General features: G+C 41.5%; 1 protein-coding gene across 1 annotated transcript in view; it reads left to right on the top strand.

The window, feature by feature from the left end:
* Positions 1 to 25,384, top strand: part of LOC124252880 (CD109 antigen-like) — a 40,491-nt gene that overhangs the window by 3,405 nt on the left and 11,702 nt on the right. Inside the window, 22 exon segments of the mRNA XM_046686555.1 lie at positions 5,292 to 5,446; positions 5,579 to 5,604; positions 5,791 to 5,944; positions 6,981 to 7,051; positions 7,445 to 7,570; positions 8,600 to 8,639; positions 9,966 to 10,050; positions 10,699 to 10,813; positions 11,534 to 11,761; positions 13,704 to 13,928; positions 14,188 to 14,286; positions 15,213 to 15,275; positions 15,611 to 15,670; positions 15,672 to 15,803; positions 17,314 to 17,463; positions 17,658 to 17,795; positions 20,459 to 20,513; positions 21,281 to 21,494; positions 23,349 to 23,466; positions 23,805 to 23,918; positions 24,635 to 24,736; positions 25,050 to 25,178. Of these exon segments, the coding sequence (XP_046542511.1) occupies positions 5,292 to 5,446; positions 5,579 to 5,604; positions 5,791 to 5,944; positions 6,981 to 7,051; positions 7,445 to 7,570; positions 8,600 to 8,639; positions 9,966 to 10,050; positions 10,699 to 10,813; positions 11,534 to 11,761; positions 13,704 to 13,928; positions 14,188 to 14,286; positions 15,213 to 15,275; positions 15,611 to 15,670; positions 15,672 to 15,803; positions 17,314 to 17,463; positions 17,658 to 17,795; positions 20,459 to 20,513; positions 21,281 to 21,494; positions 23,349 to 23,466; positions 23,805 to 23,918; positions 24,635 to 24,736; positions 25,050 to 25,178 (2,599 nt within the window).

Below are 25,384 nucleotides of genomic sequence, written 5' to 3'. Positions count from 1 at the left end.
CCTCCGTACACCCCACTAACACCCTACGTACACCCCACACCTCACTATCACCCTCCATACACCCCACTCTCACCCTCTGTACACCCCATTATCACCCTCCGTATACCCCACTATCACCCTCCGTACACCCCACTCTCACCCTCTGTACACCCCATTATCACCCTCCGTATACCCCACTATCACCCTCCGTACACCCCACTATCACCCTCTGTACACCCCACTATCACCCTCCGTCCGTATCACCCCACCCCATTATCACCCTCCGTACACCCCACTATCACCCTCCGTACACCCCACTGTCACCCTCCGTACAACCCACACCTCACTATCACCCCCCCACACCCCACTATCACCCTCCGTACACCCTCTCTCACCCTCCGTACACCCCATTATCACCCTCCGTACACTATCACCCTCTGTACACCCCTATATCACCCTCCGTACACCCCACTAACACCCTCCGTACACCCCACACCTCACTATCACCCTCCATACACCCCACTCTCACCCTCTGTACACCCCATTATCACCCTCCGTATACCCCACTATCACCCTCCGTACACCCACTATCACCCTCCGTACACTCGAATATCCTCCTCGGTGCACTTTATTGTCCTCTCCGTGCGCCCCACTGTTCCCCTCAGAACAGCGGGATGTCCCTTTAGTACACCCCGCTATCCCCCTCAGTGCACCCCACTATCCCCCTCAGTGCACCCTACTATGCACTCAGTGCACACCACTACCCATCTCAGTACACCCCACTATGACCCTCAGCACACCCCACTGTGCCCTCAGTACACCCACTATTCACCTCAGTACACCCCACTATCCCCCTCAGTACACCACTATGACCCTCAGTACACCCCACTGTGCCCTCAGTACACCCACTATTCACCTCAGCACGCCCCAGTATCACCCTCAGTACACCCCACTGTGCACTCAGTACACCCCACTATTCACCTCAGTACACCCCACTGTGCACTCAGTACACCCCACTATTCATCTCAGTACACCAAACTGTGCACTCAGTACACCCCACTATTCATCTCAGTACGCCCCACTATGCCCCTCAGCACACCCCACTAAGATCATCAGCACGCCCCAGTATCACCTTTAGTACACGCCACTATTCACCTCAGTACACACCACTATTCATCTCAGCACGCCCCACTATGCCCCTCCGCACACCCCACTAAGATCATCAGCACGCCCCACTATTCACCTCAGTACCACTATTCACCCGACAGGTTAATCTGACATGATTATGTATTTATCGCTGAGTACACTAGCTCCCTGTAGATATCGCTGACAGTTACTCTTTACGGGTTTTGAAAGTACCGTGTGTCCCTGAATTAACACCCAGATTACTGTGTTTGGCATTCGGGAGCTGTCGAATGACATTTCCTGGTAGAGGGCTATTGGCGAAGTATTTTTGTTGACCTTTTCCGTTAACGCCAACAGAATGCTCATAGATTGACTAAAATCAACTAAGCAACATTTCGCAAAGTCCCGTTCACCGGTATAATTAAAAACGGGCGAGCAGAACTTGAATTTACCTCAACCGGAAGAAATCATGTACTGTAGTTAGTTTAGGGCTCAACATATTGATGTGGCTATGAGAAAAGAAACGGGATTCGTGTATAGACAGGTGGAGTTTCCGTGTACACAGTATCGGACATTTTAACAGGATTACTGCGCTCATTACATCTCCAAACATTTAGCTTTCTCGCCTGGTCTTGAAAAAACGACACACTTGCCCTGGTGTCAATAAACAGATCCTGGTACTGCTTCCCCCGCGAAGCAATGATGTAAATCACAGTTCTGTTTAAGGTTTTGTTGAACGCTTACTGAGTTGCAACAGTCACAGCAGATAATGAGCCTGATTATCCAGTCCTGGTTTCCACGGCATGTCGCTTGTGAGATCAAACAATAAAAGTTTTTACTTTTGTGATCAACCACTGGTTGACTGACATGGGCGTTAGTTTTGGGTTAATTTTTTGAAACATGTCACAAAAGAATCTATTTTACATATTTACATCAAAATTTTGATTTACATAAATACATTAGTTATGCAGGGGAATTCCGTTCGTTCGTCCAGAGACTTTTGTTCAATCAACAACTTGAAAACTATTGCTTGGATTGTTTTCAAATTTGTTTTCTAAAGTAGAGGTGCAATGCAAAATATGATTATGATATTTTAACTTTTTCAAGAATAACAGCAATTTAAGAATTTTGTGGAGATGCTTTCTGAGCATCCCTTGCATCGTGTGTACATGCAGTGTGTGGAACGGAATAGCAATCCCACCGACCCCTTCGCCTGGATGAAGTCGGCTGGTCTAAAATGTGAAACTGAGGGCTTCCTTTTTGCTGCTCAGGAGAAGTCACTTCCCACTCGTATTCGCCAAAATGTGATTCTTAAAGAGAATATTAACATGAAATGTCGACCTTGTCAGTGGATGCCCTTCCTTGGCACAAACAGCATATCTTAAACGACATGATGGTATGGCTCGTTGCGTTTACTACCGTCTCCGCCATACCAGTGGCTTTGACTCCGAGGCCCATCAATGGTACGACCCTGAACATGTCCAGGAAAATACTACTTTCAAACTTTTGTGGAATTGGCCCATATACAGCCTCAGAACAATTCCAGCCAATAAAGTCCTTTTTGATAAAGCCAATTGATTTATATATTATAGAATTTTCGGTGCCTTTTGTCACCAATGTGATTGGTAGGTTCAGGAAAAGCATGCTAAATATGCAGACCTCGCCTTTGAAATGTCTCGCTTGCATCCGAAGTGCACTGTCGTCAGACTCCCCTTTGTTCTCGGTGCCCTTTGGTTTGGTACCTCCTTTTCTGTTGGCGCAGATCATAGTGGAGCAGATAAATGCAAAAATGACCGAAAATAGTTCACTTAATCATACAATTTGGCACATACATTCTCAAAGGACCACTCTTTCAAAATTGGGCGCTAGATACGCAAAAATCCAAGATGGCTGTCTCCTTTTTCAAGGTGGCAACCATCCATTGGCCAATTGCATCACCATCGAGAATAGGGATGTTACTGATGCATTATATCATGGTTTATAATCCCATTCAATAGCCAGTTTATTCATTTATTGAAGTTAAACTTTGTCACGCTTTCAATTCAAAGTACTAAAACAAAGATGGCATCTGTCACTACGAATGACTTTTTGCATCTACAGAGTTTTTGGGATCAGAGATTCTAATTGATCTAAAACTTAAACAAAGGATGTAAACATTACTTACAAGGTGTTGGTATACTAATACAGTGAATGTCAGTGCACAACCAGGGCACACCGGTGACTTCACTGCTGTGTAACTCAGCATGGGGTTCAGTGTCAGCTGATCTAGCTTTACTAATGCCGCTCCCAGCTTTACTAACTCTATTGTAGTAGAATAGTATCAGGTGTTGTGTAGCTTAGATTAGTATCCCAAATGCTGTCTAATAGTCCCATATCAATTTGCTTGTATAAAATAGTTAGTAGATAAAGTTAGACGGTCGCGCCTGAATTGACAGGGTGTGCTGACGCGGGAGAGCCGAGCCAAGGGTAAGGGTGCTATACAGGAGTTGTTCATGGACTTACCCGGAAAGAACAAGCAACTACCAATCGACATTCTAAGGATAGGGAAACTCCCTTTCCTTTTCATGGATAACATTGACCACAACACTTCTGCAACCACTGCTAATACCTCTTTCCATGGTACCAGTCTCTGTCTTCCAGCATCCTGCTACAGACAACTATGGGGAAGAGCGTCAACCAGCAAAATCCGGGCCAGAGAGGATGAAATCTGTTCCTGAATTACCTGATTCCCGTACAAATATCCCTCCTGCTTCATTGAAGTCAAAGAACCCAACACCGCCAAGTGTTACAGTGTCAATGTCAACCACAGACCTGCTTAGACCACAAATGGCCCTGGAGTATGAGTGGCTGGAGAAGGTCTTTATCACTGAAGAGATAGATGAAGCTGTTAACCTCACAAGATCAGCTCATCACGCATTTCAGAAAAGAAGAGTTTGAAGTGAGTATCACTTCTTTGCTGCCACTTCTCAGGGACGAGACTCACTCTGCAACTACAGTGAAGCACGTAATGCAGAAGGTGTGTGACACCTGTACCTGTCATTACAGTAGACCAGCCAATCTATGCCTTGGCAAAACAGGTGCAGTTGCAATGACCAGACAAGTTTGGAGGGGATAAATACCTAGTCATGTTTGGAGGTCCCCATATCGAAATGGCTGCATTTTGGTCTCTGGGTTCTCTGCTGAAGGACAGTGGTTGGACCTAGTAGAAACAGGTGTGGCATCTTCTTGCACGGCAGATTTACTTCTGGTAGCTTCAAGTGTCACAAAGACACGACAAATGCACCAGGTCACTGTCTGCAGCCTTTACAAGTTGCTAAAATGTGCCTACAACAGTTATTGCACAGAACAAGGAGAGATCAATGAAGACGTATTGGGCTTTGAGGAATGGTGTCAGAACAAAGGCCAACAAAGTCCGCAATTTCAATTCTGGCATTTGGTGTTGTCAATGGAACTTTCAGTCTTCGTGCTGATCAGATCATTCCGTGAAGCCAACTTCAGCCTATACTGTCAGGCATTGAGGGAGTTGATCCCATACTTGTTTGCCAATAACAACACCAAGTATGCTCGATGGTTGCCTATTCATCTGAGGGACATGCTGACTTTGGAAAGTATGCACCCACCATTGGCGCAGGAATTCAAGATGGGCAACTTTGCTCTTGAGCAGGCCCATGAGCAGGCCAATGCTGCCATTAAGGCTGACCGTGGAGCCAATGGGCTTACTGACACTCCATCAGCCCTGAGGAGATGGATGGTCTCTGGCCCTGAGGTGAGCCACCTGGTGTTCCTCTATGAAATGGAGGCACAAACTAAAGAGGCCAGCGAGCACTGTCTTCACCATGAGCAGACACCACATGCCCAGAAGACATTCCTAGAAAGGGTCCAGAAACTCTCTCAGGTCCTGCAAGACTCGGGAAACCCTTTCGAGGAAGACAATGTATGGCTGCGTGTAGCTGGGGCAAGGGCCCTGAGCTGATGATGAGCCTTACCAGCCTGACTGTGCCAGGGTCACCCCAAACCTCCCTGCTGCATACTATTTTAATCTGTAAAATATAATAATTAAACTATTATTCCGGTGATGTTATTTGCACATCATAGCAAGATGCTGATAAGATAAAGAGAATATTTACCAGTAATCTGCTTGATGATGTATGTTCTAACTGGCACACTAAACGTCCGTTCTCTTCTAGTTCCTATGTAGTACTGTCCCCAACTACCATCAGGCCTGGCATGGACTTCGAGATCAGCGTCAACATCCTCAAAGCCACTTCTCGCGTCAATGTCAAGGCCACGATAGTGAAAGGGAGACAATCCGTCGCTTCCGCAAGTGCTATAGTGAGGCAAGGTACATGCATCTGAGGAATAAATCACATTCTGGAATTACTTTTGTTGGTATTTAACATAGAATTTACTTACTTTTTCTTCCACAGCTGTATAATATGCATTTCTGTCTCAACTTATGTTTTCTTTATTTCAGATCAGCCCCAAGGTATAACACTGAAGGTAATAAGATATTCTCTGGAAATGTTACAATTTATCATCTGATCAATCTATGCATAATTTCAGTTGGTCCACCATTCGGGTGTTTCATCCATCTCTGTTTAACATCATTTCATGCTTAATGTGTGAACACATTTTGCTAACTAAATACCTAAAGTCTACTGCACTATTGTTAATGTATCTTATCAGGTGCCGAGAAATCTGAAAAATGGAACGTACAAGCTGACGGTGGTGGGTAATGGTGGGCTGACCTTCAAGAACGAGACGACGTTGAGCTACAGTAGAAAGGGAATGTCCATCTTCATCCAGACAGACAAGGCCATGTACAAGCCTGGTCAAACAGGTGATGCTTGTTCAGTCATATCCAGGGTACTATCTGCCTGAAATGATGAAGAATGAGGACTACTAGTATTTTTATAGATATAGAACTTCTTATTCTGTATAGGCAACGTTTCAACATAGATTCTTATGTCAAGCAAGTAGTGACGAGCAAGTGACAACGACATGTCGAAACGTTGCCTATACAGAATAAAGAAGTAAAGCATATCCATATATTGTCCTCATTCTTCATCTACCAATCAAAGAAGTGAAGTAACACATGCTCTATTTCGTGTAACAATTTATCGGTAACGTACAGATTCTAGTACAGCGGTTTTCTAGTACCGCAAACGTTTTACTAAGATCGAGAGATCGCTTCCGGTTCATGAGGCTAACTCCGCTCTTTCACGGCGGAAATACGTTGTAGACAGAAGTCATAACGTATGGAGGATAATCGCCCAGAAGTGAAAAACGTGGTTAACGGAACTAAATTGTTATTTTGATCAATTAATATACTCGGGAATTATTGTTATTGTAGATTTAATCTGAAGAAAGGTTTCGCTGCCATGGTGATGCGATGCATCAACAAATTTCTTGCCATAATGCGACTGCACGGTTTTTTCTGCGGCAGTAAATACCCATTTAAACACTCGGGCAGTCCCAATCATGGATACTTTCCAAAGTACGTGAACCGTGAAGATCCGGGGTAGAACAGGTCTTCAGCAACCCATGCTTGCCACAAAAGGCGACTATGGTTGTCGTAAGAGGCGACTAACGGGATCGGGTGGTCAGGCTCGCTGACTTGGTTGACACATGTCATCGGTTCCCAATTGCGCAGATCGATGCTCATGCTGTTGATCACTGGATTATCTGGTCCAGACTCGATTATTTACAGACCGCCGCCATATAGCTGGAATATTGCTGAGTGCGGCGTAAAACTAAACTTACTCACTCCAAAGTACGTTCGACAGGTAAACTACTAATAACATCCACGCGATCACTCTAAGGTGTATAAGCACATTCGTGTTGCATGTAATTACTCTTGTTGTTTTACATTTCAGTAAATTTTCGGGCATTTGCCTTGTTTCCCGACATGAAGTTGTACACTGGAGCCATGAATGTCGACATCTTCGTGAGTAACATCTTACACGTCCACGTCATACACTTAGTTGTATTTCAAACTAAGCATACTACGATTAATTAATTCGTGAGAATAGACATTGTACCAATACATGATTCTGTATTTTAAGGGGCGGTGGCGTAGCCTAGTGGTTAAAGCGTTCGCTCGTCACGCCGAAGACGCGGGTTCGATTCGTCGCATGGGTACAATGTGTGAAACCCATTTCTGGGTTGCTGGAATATTGCTAAAACAGTGTAAAACTAAACTCACTCACTCTATGTTTCAATACAATTTTAACAGCTTTAAAACTTATTTTTTAGAAATAGGGAATTCATTTTGAGTTCCTGATACATACCCTGCTGCTGTCGTCGTAAGTACCTACCTAGTGTGTGTCTATGTTGCCAGGACCCGAACTCCAACAAAATCAAGCAGTGGGTGGGGTTGAAGGACGCTAGCGGCGTCATCACCAACTACCTCCCCACCTCCACCCAACCTGTACTCGGTGACTGGAAGATCAAGGTCACCGCGGGTGTAAGTGTTGTTGGGAGTGAGTGAGGGAATCGCGTTGCGATGTTCTTGTAGTAAATTTCATTGTCATGGGGTAACTATTTAATATTGTGCATTCAACACTTCATACAGTAATAGTTTAGTACTATTCGTATAACTAGATCTAACAACAACAAAATGTCTTAACCTTTTTCATTAAGTGATTTGTTCTCACATTAAGCTTATGAACGTTCATGAGCTTAATGTGAGAACAAATCACTTAATGAATTCATTAAATCACTCACTCATAAAATCAAGTCAATAACACGGCTCTTTTTACATCCTATTCACATAAAAACAGTAAAACTTTAACTTTCGAAAATCAATATATATTCAATTACATTACACAAGGATATACTTATACCACTCAAAGCAAGTTAAAGACAAAACAACAACTGTAAGAGGGTGTGTTACAACACCCATTAGCTATGACATGATCATTTCATGATCATATTCATGATCATTTTACCCGTGAAGATCCGGGTTAGAATATTGATCTTCAGTAACCCATGCTTGTCGTAAGAGGTGACTAACGGGATTAGGTGGTCAGGCTCGCTGACTTGGTTGACACATGTCATCGTATCCCAATTGCGCAGATCGGTGCTCATGCTGTTGATCACTGGATTGTCTGGTCCAGACTCGATTATTTACAGACCGCCGACATGCCGTTGCGCCGTTACATTCAGTAACCCATGCTTGTCGTAAGAGGTGACTAACGGGATTAGGTGGTCAGGCTCGCTGACTTGGTTGACACATGTCATCGGTTCTCAATTGCGCAGATCGGTGCTCATGCTGCTGATCACTGGATTGTCTGGTCCAGACTCGATTATTTACAGACCGCCGACATATAGCTGGAATATTGCTGAGTGCCGCGTAAAACTAAACCCACTCACTCACTTATTCATAATCATTTGACCTGTTCTTAACTTCTTTGGAGTAGTATATATTAACTATTACGACATTGTGCAACAGTATCAGTTGTATATTGATTATATGTACATCTACTTCTGACAGAAAGAATCCAAGGAAAAGGTGTTCACTATCGCTGAATATGGTGAGCTACTGATCACGTATATAAGGAAACTGAAAGTATAGCATTCCCAGAAATTATTGAGAAAGTTTCGACAAATATCTAATAGATGTTAATAAACTGAAGAAGCTTTACTTAAATGAATATGTTGAGATATGATTCTCTTACAGTCGAAGGGTCTTTCCAGTACTTTGTGAGACCTCCTTGCCCTGCAATACACGATTGAATGCACCTAGGTACACAACCGATCAAAGTTAGTGGTTTACTTCCATTGGTTAGACGTAAGTAGGAAAAATCGTGTGACAGCGTATGCCAATATTCGACCACTTCTTTCTTCATATCGTCAATATTTCTAAGTTCATTTTTTGTTTATTCTGTCCTTCATTAGTCCCCACACATTCGCAATAGGGTTAAGATCTGGGCTGTAGCTGGGCCAGTCCAAAACTTGAACATTTTCGTCCGACAACCACTGTTTTGTGTAGCCCGCAGTGTGATTTTTGGGTCGTTATCATGCTGGAAAATCATATATCTTCATACAGTGTTCGGGAAGGGAAGGAGATGATCATTTAAGATGTCCACATATCGTTCCTCTGTCAAATTTCCAGTGAAAGTACACAACGGTGTCACCCCACGTGATGATACCCAACTCCACGTGAAATTTAGGCTTATGTTTTGGGCGTTAGTAGATAGGTTTCACGGTATCTTTTGTCCATATTTTCACGCAGTTCGGAAAAAGTCAGCCTGAACTTTCATCAGAAACGAATACATTATCCCAATCTTGATTTTGGTGAGCCCTACACCAGTTTAAACGTTTTCTTTTTGCGCCTCTTTTATCAGTGGTGTGGGAATTCCGCACTTTTACGTCTTTGTAATTCTTGTCTAAGGGTTTTATTACATACCTGAGGACTTCCTCTGTTAATCATCTCATTTTTGATATTCGCAACACTTTTAAATTTTCTCCTACTCACAATCTGACCAAGTCGCCAGCGATCCGTAGTACTGAACTTTCTTGTCCTCCCTGCCCCTGTCTTGTGTTCGATCCCAACTCCTGAATGAATATTCTTCAAAGTTCTGCATCCTGTAGACAGAGGAATGTCATGTCTACTAACCTTTTTGCATTAGTCACACCCCTTTTAAATCATATAGAACCACCGTTCTCGGTAATAGGAAACAAAGATTTTTTGAATAATTTCTGGGAAAGCTGTACAAGTAAACTGTATTATTTATCTTAATCGTTTTTCAATCATTTTCTTGTCTTGAAAGAAATATATCTAACGTTTCGTATTTTTTTAACAGTTGCAAACTTGGGTCACTGTCAAGTATTCAAGCCTGATTTAATTATATTTTCAGTATTGCCCAAGTTTGAAGTCACAGTCGAACTCCCACCATTTGTCATTGAAAATGACAACGATATCACTGCTACAGTTAAAGCCAAGTAAGCCAATTCTTACGTTCGTTCGTCCATACAGAGAGAGAGAGAGCTACCTCACGGTGATCTATATGATCTGAGTCACCGATCCTGACCACCCGAAACACGGTCAGGTTTTTAGTATTGACAATTATAGAAAGGCGTGAAATCCGGTATCCTCAAAGGTTTGTTCGCTCTCCTCGAATGATCTGACAATGGACAAAGAAGTATCTCTCCGGACTGCTGTGATTTCCGAATCGAATTGTGGTGGTCAGGGTTTCCAGAAATGTAACTGTTGTCCTAACCAGTGTAAATCGAGACGTTGTAAATGTTTTGAAATGGGACTGAAGTGTAAAAGCCGATGTCATTAGTCTTTCTTGTCCAAAAAATGAAGTTTATCAGAATATACTCTTTACTCGCATCATAAATTTGGTCTTCTCTATTTCAAAAAAGGCTGCCAGGGGGTTCATGAAATCCCTAAGCCAATGTTTCATTAATTTCATGAAATCCCTTGAAATTTTAGGGAATACATGAAATCCCTGGGGGTCACGGGGATTTCACGAAATCACTGACTCTTTCAGGGATTACGTGAAATCCCTGGTTTCACACATTCCCTGTAACATATACACGTTCTATTGGTATGAAATAGTTTCTTTACGATGGCTGTCTATCCAGGTACACATATGGTAAGCCTGTGAAGGGAAGAGTGAACCTCGTGGCACAGCTGGCACGTTTCTACCGTCGATGGACCAGGGATGGTGAGGAGCCGATGGTAAAGAAGACTGTGGAGGTAAGTAACTGCACTTAAATCACTCATACCTACACCACCACGAGATAACGCCGGTGAGTGAGTGAGTGAGTGAGTGAGTTTAGGTTTACGCTGTTTTTTCGTAATATTCAAACTATATCACGACGGGGTCACCAGAAATGGTCACACATTGTAACCATGTGGGGAATCGAACCCGGGTCTTTGGGGAGACACAAGAACGCTTTAACCACTAGGCTACCCCATAGCCCCGGAACATCCAGAGAATTTGATGAAGTCATTGCAGAAATAGCAGAAGGGCAAGCACGGGATCTCCAATAACACTTATGAAAACAATTTGGACATTATACGATAATGTTGTGTTAAGATAGACAAATGTAAGGGAAGTATCTGTGAAGAGTTACTGTGAGCATACGTGGTTTCTCGAAAATTGCCCTATCTGTTAGTAATTGTGGCCATGTTCAAGTATTAAGGGCACGGTTTGTTTAGGTCTCAAAACACTTTGGCATCGGTTTCCTACAAGTAAGGTGGATAGAAGTGGTACATGAACTGACGAGAGGTTGTAGAGGCTGTAATAGTTGCCACAGATCTGATGATGCATTTTGTTTCTGTCGCGTCATCCTTTCCAGGTTTTCAAATACTCTATGAAAGTGTTATAGGGTATTATGAACCGGTAATGTGTTATCCGAAGCCGCATTGGTTTCCTTGCTGTCATTGTCTACATTCGCCTATCCAATTCTTCAGATTGATGGTGAGACCAAGGTTACCATCCCACTGACGGTGATGAAGAAGGCTTTCCCTTACGGCCTGTCAGGGCGGGAGATCCAGGTGATTGCTAATGTGACAGAGGACCTGACTGGGATCACAATGAACGGCTCCAACAAGCTTACGATTTATCAGGATGCCTTGGAGCTTTCCTTCTCTCCGTCTGATCCCACCACATTCAAACCTGGACTCTCGTACAACACGCATGTGAGTATCTCCCCGGACTGGGTGGATTAAGATCATCCGTACCTACTCTTCCCAATGTCCCAAGCAAACTGTGCTTAACAAGAGAGCAGTAGAAAGACACGATCAAGTTTGTCATGTGATTGATGATTAATGATGGTTCTATTAACTTAGCCCCTGTTCTCGAAAGGATCCTAGCCTTATGATAGCCTAACTTTGATCCTAGGGTCTAGGATAGGTGTCCTACCTCATTCTCGAAAAGCATCCTAGCGCTAGGCTATCCTATCTTAGGACAAATACTTAGGACAAATGTACTAGGGTAGGTTCTGACTTGTCCTAAGTCTATTTTAGTGGAAGTCAACATGGTGTGGTTATGGTTTGTTCACCAATTTTGACGTTGTCAAACAAAATAACTCGCCTAAATTACATTTGAATTAACAACAGCACACAGTTTTGATGAGTTTTTTGGTGTTTATATTATCAATTTATCGATAATGAATAGACACAATTGTTGCAATGCACATTTTCTTTACATCTTCAAAAGAAATTTGTTCAATTCTTACCTTTTCTCGAACTTTGTAATAACAACATTGCTCTTTTCTGTCACATTGCTGTGAAATGTCAATGTCAAGGCCAACTTGAGTAACTCCTGTTTATTTCCTGTTTGTGAGATGACGCATAATGAAAGTTAATTCAAGTCATGATTTTCATTAAAAAAAGAAATAAAATGAAAATATTTTGTGCACATATCTTTTTGCTTTTTTGGCAGACTTTCAAACTCTGAAGTAAAAATCTCCTTGTCAGATAAATGAAATTTTCAAAACCTTCAGAAACTACTATAATGTGAAGAAAATATCGAATATATTAACATATAGCAATACTTTTTTTGTGGAAGGATGGTAATTCGAACAAATAGATATTACAAAATCACATTAAATATGTCAAATCTATGCACTATTCACTCTATTTTTCTGGATACAAGATGTGTATTTTTAATTATAACTATAATTAATTATAATTTCTTCTAGACCTACTAAGTCCACCAAAAGCTGAATTTCACCGCATTCAAGCTTTTTACTTCGATTTTTAGTCTTACCATTTATCTTGTAAACGAGATTGTAGTTGCCCTTATATATGTGTTTTTTATGGAATGAATCATGGGTAATATTTAGGTGAATCTTCAACTTAATAAATGTTTTCTATCTCACCTACTGAAGAGCTCGCTATCCTAGCTAGGATCGGTAGCTCAAGTTAGGACAGGGATAGGATCGTTTCGAGAAAGGTCTTATCTTAACGGTAGGATGTCCTAACTCCTGTCCTAACTAGTTAGGATCTGTCTTAGCTGGGACACTTTCGAGAATAGGCACTGGTCTTGGCAGGTTTCAAGTTGGAATCTGGAATCTGATTCAGCACATATTTGAGCTTGTTCTTTGATATTGATTTGTTGCTGTCTGCAGTGAAATCAAACAGACCCGACGGCACAGTTTCTAATGAATAAACAAATGTCATGATAACATGGGCCATGACATATTGTAGGCGTTCCAGTAATAGAAATCGTCTGGAAAGCTGATTTTTTGGAAAGGATCTGGGCTTGTGTGGTATATACGAGTGTCATGTATGTACCAATTCCTTGTATGTTTTAGGAATGAAGGTACAGGATAGTTCCAACCCTAGGCGAAAGTAATTAAAGGATGTCATTTGCAGTATATCAGTGGCACTTAAACCAAACTAAAGAAGCACTTAAACCAAACTAAAGTAGCACTTAAACCAAACTAAAGTAGCACTTAAACCAACTAGCACTTAAACCCACCTAAAGTAGCACTTAAACCCAAACTAAAGGAGCACTTAAAACCCAAAACTAAAGTAGCACTTAAACCAAACTAAAGTAGCACGTAACAACCTAAAGTAGAACCTAAATCAAACTAAAATCATCGACGGGCTTAATTCATTCAGTGCTTTTCCACAGCTACAAGTCGTGCAGCCGGACGGTCGTCCAGCCCCTGCAACCAACCACAAGCTTCGAGTTTCCACTAGGGTAACCGCAGAGATCAAAGAGACGACAACGCCGATGTACTATTCTCCCAGAACGACCTCCTTCAACCTCCCTGACCAAATATTCTCGGTTCCAGACTCAGGACTTGTCCCTGTTGAGGTCAACATCCCCACAAATGCAACGCGTGTCTCTCTCGAGGTATATTCGTTTAGTTACTTGTGATTTAAATCCGTTAGTGTCAAAGAAAAATGTTTCTACTTTACTAAGAAAGTCCAATCTCAAATATACCATATCGTTATTTTTTGTACAAGGCATTGTCAATTCGTACCCTAAGCTGACTGAGTATTTTTTTGCAATAGAAGAACCTATATGGTAGAAACCACCATAGTGCAAAAATAGTCTGATCTTGTCATTGAGTGGTGCTTGGAATGAGTTTTATAATCATGTTCTTCTTTAGGCGTGGTATGGACCTGTAAGTGCTTACAAATCAATTGAAAAGAGCTACTCTCCAAGCGACAACTACATCCAGTTGATCCTGCAATCACAACAACTTTCAGTAAGTAGCCCACATTCAATAAAACGACAATTTTGTCAAAATAGGGCCGAGGGCGGTGGAGTAGCCTAGTGGTTAAAGCGTTCGCTCGTCACGCCGAAGACCCGGGTTCGATTCCCCACATGGGTACACTATGTGAAGCCCATTCTTGTGTCCCCCGCCGTGATATTGCTGAAATATTTCTAAAAGCCGCGTAAAACTCACTCACTCACCCACTCAAAATAGGGCCCCGATACCTGTTGCTCGGAACGGCTCGCCAAACACTGCCGATTGGCTGTTCGGTATCATCGAATTGAGTGAGTGAGTTTTATGTCGCTTTAGCAATATTCCAGCAATATCACGGTGAGGGACACCAGAATAGGCTTCACACATTCTACCCATATGGGGAATCGAACACAGGTCTTCGGCGTGACGAGCGAACGCTTTAACCAGATACCTCTACGAAACCCGTTCCCAGAAGACGTAGATAGCTGTTAATGCTTTCGGTAACTGGTATTAGTGACCAAGACTCGGTTATTTACAACTTCATAAAACTACATCATTCATGTCAGAGTCCCTTAACGGTCTACTAGCGTGTATCGAATTCCAAAACTGAGGGGCGTGTTCATTTAATTGCCTTTGCATGTATTTGGGATGCTTGCCACCGGCATGGTGGGATATGCTCATAGTTTTAGTAAACACCTGTTATCATTATTCTTCGATTGTGATTCATAAATGGTATGTCGGAATGGAACCATAGACTCAGTTTCCGCTTCAAGGTCTCGTTTACGTTTGCTTCCAAACTGAATATTTTGACTCAAATGTCCCACATGTTGCCTGTCTCCTAAACACAGTCAGATAAACAGGTACTCCAAAATGGAAAACGTTCAAAACGCCTTTGATAACTGTACTGCAAATAGGTTGTTATTGTGTGTGTATTTGTATTGCAGGCTGGCAACGACGCGGTGTTCGCTGTCAGAGTCACAGAGCCGATCAAGGAAATAGTATACCAGGTATGTTAGATTTAGAACCCTGAAGATGCAAATTTGATCGATTTTTTATCCAATGTAAATTAATTAATAATTATTATTAGTTAAATGAAAACTCTGTCTATAGTTTTAATTATATTTCATTTTCTCACGAGGAACAGAATAATATCTGATTAAACGAATTCTACCACGTTTTATCAGTCAGTTAAACCTCCATCAATGTAAAATATGTATATCTGGTAAAAGAAAATCTTCCAAAAACATTCATGTTGCCATGTTAAATATGTTCATAAACCTTTTCTGCGGTTAGTTATTTCTATTTCCATTCAGGAAATATTTTAAAATGTTCTTTTTGTCAGATAATATCTCGTGGTTCCATCGTGGCTACTGGCATCATGGGCGCAAACCAGCAGACTGATTTTCACATTTGCCATCCCGGTGACACCCAAGATGGCTCCAAATGCCCGGATAATTGTGTACTACGTCAGAGAAGATGGGGAAATCGTCACAGACAGCGTTAGCTATGACGTCGAAGGCGCATTCCAGAACAAGGTATAATTGATACGGAAGTCGAACAGAGCGAATAATAGAATATGTCAATATTTTGTTATCTCTAGTTTAAACATGATAAATGAAAATGAAAATGCCATTTTGGTCCTAATCCATAATTAATAACATATTGTTCGCTTGTGTATCGCGGCCTCGAACTTGCTAGACATAATAAAGTATACACTCCTGCTCCATGGCGGCTGACACAAAAAAGAAATGATCTTTCAGCGCTGATGCAATTGTTTTGGGTATACTATATGTGTTTTCTATCTTAGATTTGCACTGCTTCGATGACTGTTTTCAGGCTCGTATCGTTTTGATAACGTTTGTAATAATTTGGTCTCTTCCTATTTACAAGTATATAGACTACTTTTTCAGTCACTTGTTGTTTCAGTGACTTTGGGTGTGTAATAAAGCTTTTCGTAAAACACGAAACTTACGTGAAGGCTATCTGATCCATTTGACTGTTTATGTGAAATATACACAAGAAAAAAGTATCGCAACACCCATATTTTTCAAAGTAACAATGATATAATTAGCCATAGTAAGTAAACGTACCAAAACTGTATATATACTTTCTGTATAAATTGACCCGCAAGGAATAAACAAATATCAAATCTAAACACAAAAAGAACTAACAAATGTAGTGTATTCTAAGCAGCAAGCGTGTCAAAGGTATTGCTAAGTTTTAAGTGAAGATAGCTATGATTGTATGACGTTGCCAAATGCCACAAATAATCAATGAACGCCCGTCAAACGGACTTGCTCCAGGATAATCCGTTTTGCATAGAGAGTGTTTCTGCTGATTGGTCGTCATGCTCTTGCCGACTTTAGGCGATGCCTGACCACTAGGTTTGACAAACGACTATGTCGAAGCCATACTGTTTTTACCACGCCACTTGACATGAACGATTGAAGCCTTGTGTTTCTGTGAAATGATGTATCCCTCCTCGGAGTTGTGACCTCGGAGTCGTCACAACGCTGACGGCTCTTTACGTCATTGGTTTGATGATGTTTTCTGGTCAGTCTGCTGTGAGATGTTGGATTACAACCAACCAGTTCAAGGGGGATAAATATGTGCTTATCAAAATGAAATCGGTTCAATTTACAAATTATCGAGCTGTTTCCTGAAACTTGATATTTGCGAAATGACGTGAACACGTGTTGCACGTGATGCTCGCCTTTGTTCGCGGCTGGTGAATATTTTAAAACAATCATTTCAAAATAATTATAAAATGAAAGCTAACTATGATATATATGATATGATATTATGAAATGGCTATATCGGGGTTAAAATCATAGGTGTTGCTATACGTTTTTTTATGTGTAAAGATCACAGCAATCAAAGTTAGGCCACCGCCCTTGGGACTATGGATACTTACAGTACTTCCGCTATGTTCAAGTTTCTGGGTCTGGAACATTGTCTGCAGGATCTACATCATCACAATGGTTGTTGACGATTCTCAGTAAATTCAGCCAAATTAAAACCAACATCGATTTTAAATATACCTAGGTGTCTATCTCTATGGACAAGACCTCTGCCCAGCCTGGTGACAGTGTCAATGTACAGGTCACCGCTGACCCTCAGTCCCTGGTCAACCTCCTGGCCGTAGACCAGAGCGTCCTCCTCCTCAAATCCGGAAATGACATCACACAATCTGAGGTAAGTCAAGGTCCTACAAGCTAAAACCGAGATACTGATGGATACTCCTGGCTTTCGTCACGGTATTGAAAAGCATACATATTACATTTTGTAACCTCTCTCTCTCTCTCTCTCTCTCTCTCTCTCTCTCTCAAAATCTCTCTCTCTCTCAAAATCTCTCAAAATCGTCTTGAGTGTATATTTTCTGCTTGTAGGTTATCAGCGAACTCAAGTCCTATAACTCCATCAATAAAGGAATAGATGTTATTTTCCCTCACCGCGGCAAGAGGTCAGTTCTGCCTTGGGGATACCCTACGTACTACGGTGGATCTGATGCCAGAGAGGTCTTCGAGGCATGTATCCGAAGTCCCTTTGTCGTTATCATGCCCACACTCCATATATCTCATATGTAATCTCAGTGAACGCTGTCACCTCTGCATGCAGCACTTGAACTGCACGGGAAACTTGCTGGGGGTTGTGTTTTATTATTTGTGGATTCATCATATATATTGGACAGGGGTGAAACGGTACGCTCTTACCGCGATACAGTACGTATTGCGGTACAAGGCCTTCGGTTCGGTATATAAGAACTTACTTCCGGGAAAATAGCGGTCCTCAATCAAAGAAATGTACAAATTTTGGGAAAATTATTCGGTTTTTAGACATATTAGAACAGGTTTAAAAAGGTTAATAAAATGACGGTACTAAAACCTAAAATACCAAATGTTTGGACCGCATTTCAGTATACCGAACGAGGGCAAAATACCGCGGTTCTACTAATACCGCGGTATACCGTTTCACCCTTGATACTTGTATTGGATATATTGTGATCCTGTCACCACTCCATAGCATCTCCACAACAGAAAGATCGTTTTCTAACGAATGGAACATCAAATGTATCACAGAACAAATAAATGGCCCGTTGTCCCGTAGTGTACTCCGCATCGGCCATATCGCCTTGAGAAAGAGATAATTTTGCACAAAATGTCTGTCGACAGTAAAGGACAGTAAACAGTTAGATAAGTATCTTAATTGGGTGTAAAACAAAACAATTCAATGTTTAAAAAGTATTGTATCGGTGTATTATTTCTACAGACCATAAGCAGCCAACGGTAGACGACCTTACTGGGAATCATGGCTGCTTTGTTGTTGTTTTTTACCATTTTTTCACTTGTTTATAGGTACAGTACATGTGGTCAATGTATGACATTGATAGGTACAATTGTGTTGACATACAAGACTACAAAAGCAATCAATGATATTTCTATAGAAAATGCCCTCAGATACACCATAACTTCATAGTGTGTGTACGTGCGTGCGTGCGCGCATATGTATGTACGTATGTGTGTGTATTAATGTATGTATGTATGCATGCATGCAGGCATGTATGTGTATATGTATATGTGTGTACATATGTATATACAGGGGGGATATGCATTCAATTTGTATCTATATGAAATAAGGATAACATAGACAAAATCATTCATCCCTCTCCTTATAGTGCTAGAAGAGTGTATGTAGAGATGACTAAAAGGAGAAAAAATTGTCAACACCACAAGAGGAGGAATAAACATATTTTGTAATGTCATAATACTTAATTATCTCCCTTTTCACATGACTGATATAGGGTACAGTTGAATTTCTGCTGTGTATAAACATAACTTGCTTCACAACAAGTATTATGGCATTAATTGGACCTTATTTTTCCTTTAATTCCAAGTAAAACATTCTGTTTTGTGAAATATAACGGAATATTCAAGCCAGTTAAGAGCCATGACTGGAGGTTTTTCCAGATATCTTGAACAATTTCACAGTCCCAAAATAGATGGGTAATTGATTCAATGTTATATTTACAATCATGGCTGCTTTGGTAGCTTCTGCTTCCTTCATGATTCCTCAGCAGTACTAACACTTTGGCCACTTTGCTGTTTGTTTGTAAGACTAACCAATATTAAATGTTCAAACTGTAATCGAGGATTTCGATTAAGATGGACTCAGGTACCACCGTCAGGAGAACAATAATTGTACCTTTCTTTAACTCTTTTTAATGTAACTGCCGTCAATAACTGTAGTTGGACAATAATTTAATACACAATGCAGCCATTCACAATTTATCACATGTTTCTATTTTGTTTGCAACACCAAACATTAAATGAGCACTGTCAATATTACACATACCCTTTAAAGAATATGAATGGTGATATGTCTCCTTTATGAGAGAGAAATCTACACATACTCACCATAAGGGAGGATCCTCAGCTTTCTACAAATACCCATTAGTAAAGGATACCTATTCGTCTTCTTGCAACGTCAACGTGTGTAAATGACAACCCATGTTGGGGTAATCTAAAGCTTGTTACATTGTATGACGTCTGTTTAAACCTACTTTGGGTGTTCCAAGTTTGCATTAGTGGTCTGATTCACTCTGATGTGCTCTCGGATGTAGTGTTGGGACTGAGAGTGAGGTTTCATAAGTAGAAAAGCTAGGGTATTATCCATAGCTACTTTAGCCTACAGTGCAAAGGTGCTTGGCACCCTCAAAAGACGATGTCGAACTTAGTGAGATAGTAATAGTTGCTTCAAGTATCATCAGGTTTGCAGCCGAACTGCCAGTAGCGAGGTCACTGTACAATTTCATGATGCCAAGTTTAAATGTTTGAATGGATGTTTTGCAGATAAATCTCTACGCGCTTGAAGTGATGTATTAGAATCAGGAAATATTATGAATTGGTTAACAGAGCTACAGATAACGTTTTGGGTCATTGAGTTATCTACTCGCTTGTGCTCATCTGGTAGACAGAAGCCGTTATTGAGATATCAGCGTCGAAAATATGATACTTGATACAAATCTATGTGGCGGTACCGCCGTCACTACGACGGTTCCTTAGTACAGCACTTTGTCAAAGCGGATGATTTCTTGTAGACCGAAAACTTTTGAACATGAAATGGGAATAGGTATATATTTTCCCCAGATGCATTGGCCCTTGGACTTGTACACATTTTTACTTTATTCCAGAACTCGGGAGTTGCTGTGATGACAGACGCACTTGTATACCAACATGAAAGATACTGTAAGTCTTGCTGATGGGTTCGTTATCGTTTAGAGTATTATGATCTGAATTTTAAAGTATACCATAACCAAATTGAATACATAAATGTATCTCAGCTTAGCATGAGATAACGCTTTAGATAGCCGCTGGGGAACCAGTCCAGTCCAAACTAGGCAACAGTCTGGAAAGGAACAGTTTCTGCATATTGCAGAATAAACGCATTCACAATTCGGAGAAAACACGTTGCCAGCCTTGAGTCCATTTCAAACGGGTCAATTCATCATACAAAGCAATACCTGAAGCACTTGTATATTCAAACGTATCTGCATACCAACCTTTAACACGCATAGAACAGATAAATCAGCACACACGCGCGCGCGCACACACACGGGTGCATGCACACCAGCATAAATAACAGCACATTTAAATACAACCCAACAGGCATGCCAACAGGCCAACTAGCGAGTGAGTGACTGATTGAGTTTAGGTTTACGCCGTTTTTAGCAATATTCCAGCAATATCACGGCGGGGAACACCAGAAATGGGCTTCACACATTGTACCCATGTGGGGAGTCGAACCCGGGTTCGGCGTGAGGATCAAAGGCTTTAACCAGCCAACACGACAAGATACTAACATACGAACTTACGTGAAAACAAACATGTACGCGCCCACATGTATGCATGTGCGTTTGTATGCATATAGACATAAGCAACTGTAACGACTGGCCTTTCAGTTTTCATTTACATTTTTAAAAATCCATTTATTCTTCCCACTCTTCATCATCCAGATGGCTGTCGGTTTTGTGGAGGCAGAGGTGGTGGCGCTGGTAGCTTTGGTGGCTCTGGTGGCAATGCTGCAAGGGGTCCAAGAAGGGAACAACAAAGAAGACCTGCTTTTGCTGGACAGAACGCAGAAATTGCTTCAGCTGGGGGACTGAAAGAAGTGGAACGAATCAGGACAGAATTTCCGGAAACCTGGTTATGGCAAAACATGACAGTTAGGTACATGTTGGAAATGGAAGAACGAATAAACTTTTGTTTTTTTGTACTCGTTTAACCACTGCATATGAAAGATGTGTGGTTAGCCTTAAGCGGAACACCAGTAGAGAGGTATTATGTTTATGTTGCTATTGTTGCTATTTCCACAATTAATGTGGGCTTATCTGCTTATTTCTGCACAGTGGGAAAGTTTTCTTTGGTAGGCCTGTAATTAATACCGAGCGACTAAAGTTGCCAAAAAGTCGTCTGCTTCTCTCTCGCCCGCCAACGAAACCACAGAGAGGCTACGTAACTCTGTCGCCAGAGCACTGCAGCGAACCGGAAGTGACGTTACATGAGGAAGGATTTTCAGTTAGCTGTATATAAAATGTGCAACAAGCTCGTCATTTTGCTGAATTCTCGACGTCAGCGACCGAATCGCCGTAAATTGCTCCCAGGAGTCGTGTGATGGTGTCATCATGTACAGATTTCCACCCAACCCCGCAGTTCGTGCTAAATTGGTTATGTTTGTGAGTGCGGGGCGAGCGTTGTGGAAGCCTGGAACATATCTTACTTGTGTTCAGATCACTTCCCGGAAGTTAAAAAATCAAAAGTACTTACTAGTTGTAGTAAAATATGTATATGATTGATGACCAGAAGATTTTGCATGACAAAACTTGTAACATAACGATTTCTTCCTCGGAAGCGAGGTTGTGGTGCAAGTGACAATAATATTGTAAGTAGTATTATATTAACACCCGCCTAATATAATGCAAAATCCTATTGGCCATCGATGAAATACATAGTTTACTACCGGTAGAGAGTAGTTTTGATTTTGTAACTCTGTGAAAACAAACCTAAATAGCATTTATTCTCTGACTGGCGGATGTTCGCGACAGGGCCGCCATTTTTAAAAATCGTGACGTCACGGGCTAAAGTCTGGTCGAGAATCAATGAGATTATGGTTTGTTTTCATCAAGTTAGAAAATCAAAACTACTCTCTACTCGTTTCTTCCACGGAAGCGAGGTAGGGGTTGAAGTGACAATATTGTGCGATAAATTACCTGCCATATTCACGTGGTTAACGTCCACTCACCAGTATGTAGATACTAGTCGATCTTCTTCCTGTAACCGTAATGAGCGAGGCTGATCATCGTTTTAACTACCACTAGCGTCTGGCTCCAGCAAAAAAGGCCTAGCGACAACAAGCGATTTTGACAGAATCGTCTATGAAAACAAGTTGTAACTCGGAAGCTAGGCAAAGCAGGTGACAAGACTAAATGACAGTAGATTGTGAAAACAAAAAGCTTTCACTTTTCACAACAATTGTCACGATTTCAGATTTCGACAAATCTGTAAACAAGATAATTTATCCCCGGAAATGTACATGAATTCGTAAGCGAACCTCGTATGAATAACTCACATTACGTCACTGAGACGCGCCCCTCTAATTGGTTGAAATTTCGTTCGCGGGAGAGAATTGTGCACTGTTGTCACAATGAGTTAATTATTGGTCGAAATGAGTAGTTTTAATGACGGGGTTTCATTACATAACAATGTCAAAAAGGATTTATGTATTTGTACCCCCTAGAGTATATGGGCTCTTTAATGTTAATTAAGTGAATAGAGTACTGAACGGCAACAACAACTGAAGAAATAAATTCAATAAACCAACAGTTAATATCAATGTGTGGTCCAAGTGCCAAGTGGATGAAACCTTTGGTAGTCACGCCTACGACCAATGTTTTCAGTATAAGACAAGCTGTTTTCACCTGGACACTTCATGTTGATCATGAGGAAGCAGGGTTTTTTTGTTGAGAATGGTCGAAAGCTGATATCGTCTTAGTTGGTTATATTTTTCACTCTTCAATACCACAGTGCCGATGGCACAGCTGTCATCTCAACAACAGTGCCAGATACCATCACGTCTTGGGTGGCCAGCGCCTTCGCCGTCAACACTCAGAGCGGCCTTGGAATTGCACCAACCTCAGCCAAGGTAGGTCACTAATCTACGCCTCGACCTAGCTACCTCCGTAAGTAATTTTGTGTCTGGTCTCGAGGTTACTGGACCACGTCTAAATTTGTCGTTTTCTTAATACACCTAACGATTGCAGTTTGCTCCCCATCACGATGACACACAGCGATAGAACTAAATACAATCCAGACTCGGTTAAAGTGAAGCTGATTGTTTGGGTTTTGTGTCCCTGAGATGCAACATTGTGGAACTCTTTGTCCACCCAAAAAGTGATAATGTTCAGACCCTCATGTTCCGGCCTTTGTCGAATGTGTTTACTTAATAACATGTTTACCAGCCTACACTTGTCGTGTGTTCAGATCCGCGTGTTCCGCCCCTTCTTCGTGAGCCTCAGCCTGCCGTACTCCGTGACCCGAGGGGAACAGCTAGCTCTCCAGGCCATCGTCTTCAACTACCTTGCTCAAGACGTCGACGTGAGTAGTAGATACGACGTGGACAAGTAGTTATTTCCAGGTACCAGAGAATAATTGCTCTAAGCCTTTGGAGTTTTCAATGGTATCCTAGTTCATCGGGGAAGATGAGAGTCTCTTTTGTGATAGCCCTTTTTTGTTAATTTCTATACTGAAGGCCAGATTCCCGTAGTACAGGTAAACACGGTTATGCTATGCGAGTGATACATAACTCTGATACATGTGCATCAGTTTGAGGACCCAAACCAGTCTTTTGGCATTACCAGCGAACGCTTTTCCTACTTCGCTGACCGACTGCTTCGTGTACCGCCCAAAAGATTGCACCGGTTACTTCAAGCCTATGACTGTTTTAATATAACTTCACAAGTATATGTCGATTAAGATAACATCATACGAGTCCAGTGTTGATATTTTGCCAGTGTATGAAATAAGCCACAAACCCAGCCAGACATCAGGGCTGGTACCTTCAAAATGTTACCAGTCCGAAATGAATTTAACCAGATCAGACACCAAGATATATCGTGAGTTTACTCAGCTGTATGGAACATCTAAAATCTTTACCAGATCATCGGACTGGCTAGCTGTAAATTTAGACTGTCCTTCAGAAATCTAGCCCGTCTCGGGCTGTCGGACGGGCCTTATTTCATGCACTGATTTTGCTAAAAAGTTTGAAAAGCCACTGAGAAGCCGTCTTCAAGTTCCATACCCACATCTTTTAGGCTGTTGTGACTCTGCCCAAGTCTGTGGAATACAGGAATGTCGTTGTCCGTGGCAACAGACGTGAACGAACAGAATCGGAAGATCAGAGTCAGACAGTCCAGGTAAGCGGTTGATGTTATTATCAGGAGTAAGATCAATGAATCGCGGTATCATCAATGTATTAACTGAATCCCATCTACATGTTGAACATATGTACGATACACAGTTTCTTGCAAACAGTGCCGTGGGTGTAATATTGCAATGTATAAAAATATATTTTTAAAGGATGTAACAGTTTTATTACATTGGTGAATTATTTTACCACTTCACCAAATCCCGTTGACTATAATCATAAATCGAATGGTTAGCTAGTATTTTCTCACAACATTAAAGAATAACAATGCTTCAGTGTTAACGTTGTGTATATTACCCCAGGTGAAGGCAGGTGGCGCCACCTCTGTATATTTCCCCATTGTCCCAACCATCCTGGGGAAGATCGACCTGACCGTTTCCGCCCGATCCACCCTCGCTGCTGACGCCATCAAGAGACAGCTCCTGGTCGAGGTAAAGGAAACATTTTCATTCATTCTTCCGTTCTCCTTATGAGTACAATCCCACTTCTATTCCTATTGTTTTTCTCTTCTCATCCTGTAGGAACACCATGTGAGTACAATACAGTAATCACAATCTCTTTCCAGTTCGAAATAACCACTGAATAATAACATGTTCCTTTGAGTGCATACAATCTCTTCAGCCTGTATGTACACGAA

This window comes from Haliotis rubra, unplaced genomic scaffold, assembly GCF_003918875.1.
Source record: "Haliotis rubra isolate DU_JTF1 unplaced genomic scaffold, ASM391887v1 Scf528, whole genome shotgun sequence".
Classification (NCBI taxonomy): domain Eukaryota; kingdom Metazoa; phylum Mollusca; class Gastropoda; order Lepetellida; family Haliotidae; genus Haliotis; species Haliotis rubra.
Note: the sequence above shows the minus strand (reverse complement) of the source record. Positions and strands in the feature narration are given on the sequence as shown.